The 10,682-nt window shown below is 38.9% G+C and overlaps 2 protein-coding genes across 2 annotated transcripts in view; one reads left to right on the forward strand and one right to left on the reverse strand.

The window, feature by feature from the left end:
• cdkn2d (cyclin-dependent kinase inhibitor 2D (p19, inhibits CDK4)) overlaps nt 1-1,456 on the forward strand; it is a 2,946-nt gene extending 1,490 nt beyond the window's left edge. The window contains exon 3 of the mRNA XM_024290371.2: nt 580-1,456. Coding sequence (XP_024146139.1) covers nt 580-933 — 354 coding nt within the window. The 3' untranslated portion in view covers nt 934-1,456. The remainder of the gene's footprint in view (nt 1-579) is intronic.
• A 2,413-nt stretch (nt 1,457-3,869) lies between these two features.
• Nucleotides 3,870-10,682, reverse strand: part of si:zfos-323e3.4 (volume-regulated anion channel subunit LRRC8E) — a 9,662-nt gene continuing 2,849 nt past the window's right edge. Inside the window, exon 3 of the mRNA XM_024289627.2 lies at nt 3,870-8,108. Coding sequence (XP_024145395.1) covers nt 5,820-8,108 — 2,289 coding nt within the window. The 3' untranslated portion in view covers nt 3,870-5,819. The remainder of the gene's footprint in view (nt 8,109-10,682) is intronic.

Genomic DNA, 10,682 nt, shown 5'->3' on the forward strand with positions numbered 1-10,682 from the left:
GCATCATTAATTGGACAAAAAACTGAGGTAAAAAATTAAAAATTCAGGCAGTTTGACATTTTGATGCCACGTTTTTATACCACATGTTGAAAACTAATTGTTTTAACGAATAATTGGGATATATGACAACTTTCTTTTTTAAATAGAGTCCAGATTTCAAAGTAAAAGCTTTATTTTACTTAGAAAAGATGTCTTTAGAGTGCACATTTAAATATATAAATGTACTTAATAGGATATATTTTTTTGTACAAAGTGACTCACGTGTAATTTTCTAACTGCGTGCTAAACTTCTTTTTTGGTCGCACAAACCGGAAGAATGGCTAGGATTGCGGTTAGGATTAGGGTTAGATATATATATGTAACAACATACGTGCAATTTTAAATTCCCATCAGTTCTTATGTTTGGTCAAACTTAAATATATGCGACCAACATCAGCCCTTTTTTAAAATATATGTTTTTTTTTTATATCTTACTATGGAGTTATTTCCTTTTTTGAGTTAAATTGAATACAGGCTAATGGGTTCTGTACAGGAAGTTTGTGCAGAATAGCTGATAAATATATGTTTATTTTTGGACAGGTAATGATGATGGGGAACTCCAAAATAGCAGGCTTGTTGCTGGAGAAAGGAGCAGATCCCAACGTACAGGACAAACACGGCATAGCGCCTGTCCACGACGCAGCGAGGACGGGGTTTCTGGACACCCTGCAGGTCCTGGTGGAGAACGGCGCTTCGGTGAACATCCCCGATCAGAACGGTGCCCTGCCCATTCACATCGCCATCTGGGAAGGCCACCGCGACGTCGTGCAGTTCCTGGCTCCCCGTTCCGACTTGAAGCATGCCAACCAGAGCGGTCAAACAGCCATAGATGTAGCCCGAGCTTCGTGTGTGCCACATATGATGGACTCACTGTTTGCTCATATACATAGTTAGTTAGAAAGGTTTTCTTCTCACTCCTCATTCTTCTTCTTTTTTTGGCTTCAAACCTCGTGACTTGAACTCATTGCTGTGTAAAAGATTATTTTTTGTTATTGGTGGCTCAGCATTAATATGTGACACAGGACATATTGTCTTGGCAGCTTATTTTCAGTGAATGGGTGTCTATATACTGTAGATACCTCTTTTGCACAGTGCAATTTAGGCACCTTATACTTATGAATATATCTGTTTCTCTTTTAACTGGGAGTGCACATTTGTATAAAGTTTCCCCAGTGTTTCCTGATTATTTGTGTAAGAATTGGAGCAGTTCATACACGTGTGTTTCTTTTTAAATTACAAAACTTGACATGGTGCACCCTCATTGCTTTGCATAGTTGTTGACCTGAATTAGATGTACTTAGACTTTAAATTGACTCTTATTTATTTGTTGGACTGAATATTTTCTGTGACTTTGTAAATACAAACATATTGTGATTTGTTTAAATGTTATTTATATAAAAACTTTTACGAAAAGTGAGATTATTCACTTTAATATTTGACTAAAAAAATAAAATTGTTGAACTTGGGAAAAAAAGTGTTTGAAATTATTCTTTTGAGGCTGATGTTTGAAATATAGAAGCAGAAATAACTAGGTAAAAATGTTTGATTTTATTTTCAGACTTTTTTTTAATTAAAGAAACCCATTTTTTATGCTTCCTTTTTCCCCCCATTTTAGCAAATTTGATCCAAAATCTTAAGTTTCTGGGAGAATTACAAGTACTTTTGCTAAAAAATAAATTATAGGTAAACATTTCAGGTAGTACTACTAGTTCTCAAACTTTTTTGGGGCCTGAAATTTCAAAAGAAGATGGAGTCAATGTGATTTAACAAAGTCAAATTACTAAGATGTATAATTTTATAGAGAATATATTATTTCTTAGTGCTTTTTGACCCAAATCCTGATTTTCTTTCTTTTTAAAGTTTTTTCTTCATAAAACTGATTTAAGAAAATCATTGTTTTTATCTTTTTAGGCCAAGTTGGAGTGATTGTTTTAAGGTGAGTCATCAAAGGTACTGCTGGTAACTCCAGGCTGACATGAACAACACAACTAAAACTATTTCCAAGGTCAAAAAGATAACAGCACCGTAACCGAGTGAATGAGAGGATTGTTCGTTCAGGCTTGCAGGTAACCGGCGCGGTACAATGGCTATTTTGTTTCCTTCTGAGCCACCAACCGACTCTGCTGGCCAAGAAGGAAAATAAAACTCAGCTACTGTGAAACAGACTCCCTGATGTAGAAACTCACTAGAAAATTATTATACTTCTTTATTTTTAATGACATTTTAGACTTTTATTTGGAAGAAAAATATTTTTGGGGGTGTTCATATTAAAATCTTTGACAAATTCCTTTTTAGCTCCAGAGTTGAACATTTTCTGCAATTTTTTAGAACTAAAAATGCAGCATTTTCACAAAATGAAAGATTAAAAAAAAAAAAAAATCCAGCTTCAAACTCAGCCACTAGATAGAGCTCAGCGACTTCACTGGGACCAATGTGGGTGTGTCAGAGGTCTAATTCCTTCCTGAATAAGTGCTGCTTTGGTTCGTTTGTTCTGGAAGTTCAGAGATTTACAAAAAACCTGCAGGTGAGCTCAGTCGAAAAGGGATGGGCGTATACACAAAGAAAAAAAAAGGCTGCTCTGTGTCTCTACCTTCATGACATGCATGTAGGGGCATGTCGTACCATGACGCGCATGAACACAAAGACAATTCAAAGGGAAAAGTGGGAGTTCACCAAACGGTTGAAAGAATGGCGCTAAGATGTGTAAGTTATGACATGTCTAACGCACCTACCAGACTCAAAAAAAAATAAACAAAAATTCATTGTAATCTTGTTATCTTAAACTTTACCTGCCCAAACCTGATTTTGGAGGTTAAGACGTAGGTGTGTAATCTGTTATCTGTGTAAAAGGGGCAGAGATAGCTGGAAAACGATCAGGGCAGCGGCTGGGAGGGTTTGAGGTTGGGCAGACCTGTGACTGCTTAGTCATCTTGTAGTTCCTTACCGAAAGGTCAAAGGCTCAAAATGACCAAATAGGATCAACATCCACGCTGGCAAAAAACAAACCCATCATAAATATTTTTGTGCATATTAATCTTTTTTTTAATATATTGAAATATCCTAAAAATAAAAAAAAACTCAATATGTAACACTTTAGAGGAGGTGCTACAAAAACTTCAATATAATGTTACAGTTTTAAGATCATTAGTAGTTTATTCATTTGTCCTTTGTAGAAAATGATCTCACTTTAGATGTTAATAAATCTTAATAAGTATGTTAATAAATTGTATTTGGCTAATTGTGCTAATAAATGTTTTATTAACACCTTATAAACACATTAATAAGTTTGTTAATGTGTTCAGAAAGCTTGTTAAGGAATCTTATTATAAAGTGTTACCAAAAACTATTGTACGTTAGGGTTTGAACCTTTGTAAAATAGCAAAAATGTGGATCCAAATTCTTTTACTCATTGTAGCAATAAATCCTAGCATGAAGAATCTGACCCTCCAAATGTAAATACTGTAGGTCTGGAGCAGCTTTGTGGCAGCCACTCCCACCTTCACCTGAACAGGTGACCTCTGTCATCCCAGACTACCTCAAATTCATGCTAATTCGTTACTGCAAAGCATTCCGCCATATTTGTTTTGGTTAACACTGGTGACACACTCGGCTGCCACTCGGACAGCAAGGAGAAGAAGCAGAGCCAATGATTCACTAACGCCTCGATCGCTCCATTTTTTTTTAAATTGTCCAAGTCTCGTCAAATTATGAAAGATTGAGCCAAACTCAGCTCTTAAATACAACCGGACGCTTTTAAGCTGCTTCCTGCAATGCAAGCTGAAACACGACTGTGCAGCACTTCAGGTTCAGATTGTTTAAGCTTCATCTGAGGAGATCAGCTGTTTTCAAAAGCTTCAACCAAGACAGACTAACACACAGAAATACTTTTTTTTCTGAAACTTCTGCAAAATCAGATGTTTATTTCACTACGATCTGTAATTACAGGAATTGCCTTCAGCCCATTTTGTCTAATTTCACTTGTTTTGTCATTTTTTTAGATTAAGTCTGTAAAGTGATTTAAAAAAGATAATACTGAACTGTTTCAGAGTTGTCTAAAAAAACCATCATGATATATCTCTGAAATTTTACAAAAAAGATGTAATTTTATTTAAAAGACAAAAAAAAACTAAGAAATAAATGTACATTTGAGGGTTTTTCATGTTAACATACAGAAAAGTTGTAAATTCAGTCTTTTCTCCATGTGTCTGAACACAGAGCTTTTATCAGGCAACTGACAGACCTTTTTTGTCTGTTTGTTCTGAACCAGAAAGGGAGCAACATGAGCCAACACAGAACTGGACGCTCCTCCTCAGGCTTAATAAACCTGTTCAACATGACAGAGCACACAGATCTCCCCAAAAACAACACAAAGGCCTGAATGATTGTGGCCAGCGTTAGCTCGCTGCTCTGTTTGTGTACAGTGTTGAGTCCATGTTTTGTTCACATACTAATCTAAGGCAGGGCTTACTAATCCTTGGTATGTGTAACACTTTCTATTACAGTACATTACTTGCACGGTAATGAAGTGGTACTTACATGATATTTTTGTTGTGCTTAAACGGTAGTTATTGTGTAGCTGAAGTACCATGAAACACAGTGAAAATGTAAATTTAACATGAATTAAATTACATTTTCTGTGTACTTACTCTATTTTCATTACTGGTAATTACTATGAACAACACAATGAAGTACCACATAAATATGCCTATGATCTGACATATGGGGAGTATCATGAAATGCAAATAAAGTTATCAAGAAGGCAGAAAGTAAATTCTGGGCACTACTTCATGGTAAACACTCAGAAACCACCTAAAAAGTGAAGCATATTTAAAGTACTTTAAGTGTACTTAGCCTGTCCTTGTATGCGATACATACCACAAGAGTCGTATTAATTCAGTGCGAAAGTACCCTGTAGGGAACTAAACTAATCACCCAACATTATTACCCAGTTGGTCAGGGCTGTCCAAATACAGGCCTCGAGGGCCAGCACCCTACGTGTTTTCCAACCATCCTGCCATTGAAGCTCCTTATTTGCTAAACACACCTGATCCAGGTAATCAAATGGTAAATGGCGTATACTTGCATAGCGCTTTTCTACCTTCCTTGAAGGCCCAAAGTGCTTCACAGTCACAGACCCATTCCCACACTGATGGTGCCAAACACTGGGGCCAACCTTCCATCAGAGGCAATTTGGGGTTCAGTGTCTTGCCCAAGGACACTTGACGCATGGGCAGACAAGGCGGGAATCGAATCTGCAATCCTCCAATCATAGGTCCACTGCCCTACCGCTGCGCCACGGCTGCCGTGTGGTGCAGTGGCAGATAAGGCAGGGTTTCTGGAAAACCAGCAGGAGGCCGGCCCTCGAGGCCTGGATTTGGACATTCCTGAAGTAGATTTTACATAAACATCCAGTAGTGGGTACCAGGTAAGTATGAACCAAATAGTACTATTAAATACACAGCAAATGCCACTTAAGAAACCAGTGGGTACAACAAAAGTATGCTAATGCCAAATAACCTGTAATACTGTACTGTAAAAGAAAGTGTTACCAAATATGTTGGAGCCAACTGATATCTGCACCAGTAGTGACACCAGATTCTTTTAAATAACCTTAAGTTTTTTATTCAAACTCTCTCATTAACACAAACTTGATTTTGTTCTTGTTAGTCTTTTGCTCTGTACTTCAGGTAATCCTTGTGCTTCATTGAGGAATACTTGTGCAGTTTTTGATTCAACTTGCTCTTCTAAAAACAGTCCGTAAAGTTCTCATCTCCACATTCTCATCCTTCAGTCAGCTTGTCTCGTAGATCTGAGGGCAGCTGATCCAACAAACTGTCCTCAGCCATCAGCCCACTGGACTTAAGCAGCGGGCAGTCCCCTATCTCCACAGGTAAAGACTCCAGGCGGTTCCCTTTGACGTCTAGTCGCAGCAGCTGAGAAAGGTTGGCCACTCTGGGGCTGAGATAGGATAAACGGTTGTTGCTCAGATTGAGTGTTTTTATTTTTTTGCAGGAGAACAGCTCTTCCGGTAGTGATTCCAAGGAGTTAAAAGCAGCGGAGAAGAACTGAAGACCCTGCAGGATGCTCACCTCGAGGGGCAAATAGGTGAGCTCGTTGTGGGAGACGTCGACATGCCTCAGCTTGGTGCAGTAAAAGAGCCGAGAGGGCAGTTTTCGTAGCTTGTTCCAGCTGAGGTTGAGAGTCTCTAAGGCGCGCAGCTTGCTAATGTGATCTGGAATGTAGGTGATTTTATTGTGCCACAGTCGGAGCGTCACTAGGCGCCGGCAGTGCTGTAGACTCAGGATCTCTTCCACAGTGTTCAGTTTGTTTTCCTTTAAGTCCAGCTCTTCAAGGTTGCTAAGACTGAAGACAGCACTTGGGATGCGTTCAAGATCACAGGCCACTAACTCCAATGACACGAGGCTGCTGAGCTTCTTCAGGCTGCTGAAAGCCTGGATCTTGAAGCCCTCATTGTGGATGCACAACTTCTGTAACTTTGAAGCAACATCTCCAATACTGGGGGGAATCTTTCGGAGGTTGGAGCGGAGATAGAGGACTCTCAGAGCTCGGAGTTCTCGCAGTGATTCCAGAGATGGACTTTTGGAAACCTCGCTGGTTAAAGGGCCGGACAGATACAACTCCTCCAGACTCTGAAGGGTGTAGATCCACAATGGGATCTTCTCTAAAGTCTCAAAAGTCAGATGCAGAATCTTCAAATGCCCTCTGAAGTAGTTCAGGGCAGACGGTTGCGGGTTTGCAGTGCAGTAGATCAGCGATAGTTCCTCCAAGAGTTCCAGTTTTGCCACAATTGGAGAGATGGTGACATTGCTAATTTGCTCCAGTTTCAGGGACTGGACTTCAGGAATTTCAAAGATGGTGTCAGGAAGCCCAGGAAGCCTTGACAGGTGAAGCTCTGTGTTGTTTCTGGCGTTCTTGGTGAGGCGGGTTCGCAGCTTTTTGGTCGTCCACTGATGGTTGAGGTTGAGCTGGTGGAGGCGGCTCTCGCTGACTTCAGAGAGAAAAACGGCAAACCTTTTGGGATAAAGAGCATCATACTGGTCCACAAGGTGGAAGAGAAACGCAAAATCATTTTTTACATCTGGTATGTCATTAATGCCGGTCTCAAATCTGACGTGATCAAAGGAGTACTCCCTCAGCGGTCGGTGAAACAGCCAGTAAAGGGTGTAGATGCACATTAGTCCATACACTCCAACAAAGCAAATATAGGCATAGGCAAGTTTGGAGAAGAGATGGGCTTTGTTGTGATTACAGCAATAGATATCAAAACCAGTCAGCTCAGGAGGAACGTAGCATCGCACGACAATTTCAATGTTTGGTACCAGCACTGCAGTGTAAATGATAATAATAAGGAACTTGAAGACTTTTAGTGATGTCTGCAGAACATACATGTGATACAAGATGTCCGCCTCCTCCACATGAGTCCGAAACTTCTTCACCTTTTCAAAAAGAGCTTTGGCCTGCTCCCCTTCCTTCTTGTCCAACACAGAATCAGGAGACTGAGAATCTGTGACTTTCTTTTCAGGGTTAGACTTGACGGAGGCCGAACGAAGAAGCCCCACGTTCTCCTCTTCATCCACTCTCCTCTCCCCAACATCCTTTGACATGGTGTTACTTCTCAAAATATCCAGCTTCTCTTCTCTTTGTTCCTCAGAAACTTCACTGAGCGCCCTCGTGGTCCATGGCGAATCGAAACACTTTCCCAGAATGTTGACAAATAGGTCAATTTTTGAAGACGTACCAGGGAACTTGAACCAAAAGCTGCTCGCCACCATGAAGATCAGGGTGTGGATCACAACAAGGTATGGGAAGTACTTTGCATACCAGTGGACAGCGCGTTCGTAGCAATAGAAGTTGACAAACACATATTGGTGAATGTCCAGGTTGTTCTTTCGTCCAAACACCTCTGTAATAATGGGGTTGGCTGGTCTGTCCGGCGTGCTCTGTGACGTCTCATTGTCTCTGTAGTTGCGGATGTGGCTGCAGTCGATGACTTCGGGGGTCGGGCTGGTGAAGTGGCTGGGCAAACAGGAAATTTTCTCCTGGGTGAGCTGTAGAAAAAGGACATATCCATTAACATGATTGAATATCAGAAACACTTGATAATACAGCTGGTTTAACAACCAAATTGCTATGATGTTTGGAGAAAAGAGCTAGGACTACTTAAAAGGAATCTTGCCTAATTGTTTTTATTGACCTTCTTAACCCTTTAACACCAGAGCTATTACTGGAGACAGTATATAACACACGTTCTTTGATCTATCGTAACTCTTCCACCGCTTATGCAATTCCAACAAAATGATGCGGAGCAAAGACGTATTTTGCTCAGAGGGAGAAGGGGGCAACAGTGCAGAGGTAGAACAGAAGATCGCAAGTTCAGTTCCTGCCTTACCTGCAAATGTGTCTATGTGTCCTTTGGCAAGACTGAACCACTTCTGGTGGTTAAACAGTCCCTATTGTCTCTATAGTCCAAATTTCATTCTTTTTTTATTGAACATTGTTATGACACTAATTTAGGGCAGCCATGGGTCAAATTTCTTGCAGTGACCTTTAGCGAGAGGCGGAGCATAGCATCAGAATATGAATCTATGTGGGAATGGGACTGTTAATGCAAAGTAAAGAGAGTCTAAAAGAGATATACAAGGAGACATCGGTTGAGTCCGAATTCCATTACTTCTCAATGAACTTCGTTCCCCATTTTGTCGAGGTGTCCATATCAACAAATTCAAAATCCAGTGCCCTGGAAATTTCCCAGATGTCTGTGAAAAACTAGTGTGCACTGAAGCTCAATAGCCCCTGCTTTTGGACAATTACTGTTTATTATTATTTTCTCTGGGGACATTTTTGTCTAATCCTTTTCCCTCCGTTTTCCGCTGCGAGGCTTTATAAGTGATGGTGTGTGCAAAGGTGCAGCTCATTCTGACTGCTGTCAAGACATGGGATTGGTACAGGAGCCAGATTAGGCACCTGCTGGCTCCTGTTCCAGTTTTTCCTCACCTTCACTGCTCCAAACATTTAGTCAGCACAACATTAAATGCATAATATGTGCTTGACTACCTTTTGTACACAGGGAAAATGACGGAGAAGTCAAACTTTTGCAGCACGCGAGATAATTACAAGTTTGTTGTTTTTTTTGGCCTCTCTAGAGCTTGAAAGGGGAGGAGATTACACACAAACTAATTTCCTAAAGCCTGCACGTGTCACCTTTTATTGCACCAGAGGTAACTTTCAGTTTGACTCATAGCTTGTTTATTGGTTTCATACAAAACCAATCAGTTTTAATGCGTCTTGTGACTGCGCATTAACCTGTAACCTAGTGACGTTTATTTTTCTGAAGGAAAGAGGTCAAGAAAGTCATAATGACTCTTTTTTTTAATCTCTTAATTATCTAAACCCTTGATTTTAGTATTTTTATATACATCTGAGTCAGGGGTCAGCAACCTTTAACAGTAAAAGAGCCATTTGGTCTTGTTTTCTACTGATCAAAACCTAGAAGGAGCCGTATCTTTACCTTTGACCTTTATTTTTAATTGCCTCATTTGCTTATTTCTGGACGTCACTACCTTTTACCTTTAGTAGAGGTCAAAAAAAAAAAAATCTAGCTTGTTACTCCAAATTAGCATAAAATTCCTCAGTAAATTAAATCAACCAAAAATGTTAGCATGTTGCTAAAAGAAAAGATAAACTCTAAATTAGCATTAAAACTCCAGTAGATAACAAATTAGACAGAAATGTGAGCATATATTGCTAAAATATTAGCTAAATTCCAAATTAGCATAAGAAACTCATTAGAGGCCAAATTACCCCCAAAAGCTAGCTTTTTGTTTAATTCCTAGCTGAACTCCAAAATAGCCTCAACTTCCTCAGTAAACTAAATCAAAAAATGTTAGCATGTTGCTAAAATAGAAGCTAAATTCTAAATTATCCCAGAGAAACTCCAGTAGATAACAAATTAGCCGAAAACATCCAGATTTTTTCCTAAAACATTAGCTAAATTCCAAATTAGCGTAAAACCTCCAAAGGACAAAAAACTTGCAAGAAACGTTAGGATGTTGCTAAAATCGAAGCTAATCTCTAAATTTTTTGAAAATTACTATTATTTTGCCACCATGGAGAGATAAAAGAACCACATGTGGCTCTGGAGCCACAGATTTCAGACCCCGGCCTGATCTAAGTCAAACCTTTCTTTTTTTATGATGCATTTATTTTATTTTATTTTTTTTTTGTTAAGTTTTAACCAAATAAATTTTTACAAAACACAAGAAAATGTAAATAATACTTGAACTTGGACCAAAAAGATTACAAAGGACAGATCTGCCAATATTCCGACAATAAACTAAATGAACCATTACAGCACAATTACAGAAATAAATAAATAGCAAAACATTTCACAAAAGTGGTTAGAATGCTGAAGCTGAAATAGAGTGGTTATATTTTTATTTGAAACCTTTTAACAGCTAAAAATGCTAAAAGAAACACAACAGTTTTTTAGAAATAAAAATTTGACTATTATATTTACTTTTAAGCTATGTTTCGATAACTTTTAAAGTTAATTTTGAAAAGAATTTAAAACTACGTTTTTAAATCTTGATAATAGGTTTACTTTAAGCTAAATCTTTATCCTA

The sequence above is a fragment of the Oryzias melastigma genome, linkage group LG1 (genome assembly GCF_002922805.2).
Source record: "Oryzias melastigma strain HK-1 linkage group LG1, ASM292280v2, whole genome shotgun sequence".
Taxonomy (NCBI): domain Eukaryota; kingdom Metazoa; phylum Chordata; class Actinopteri; order Beloniformes; family Adrianichthyidae; genus Oryzias; species Oryzias melastigma.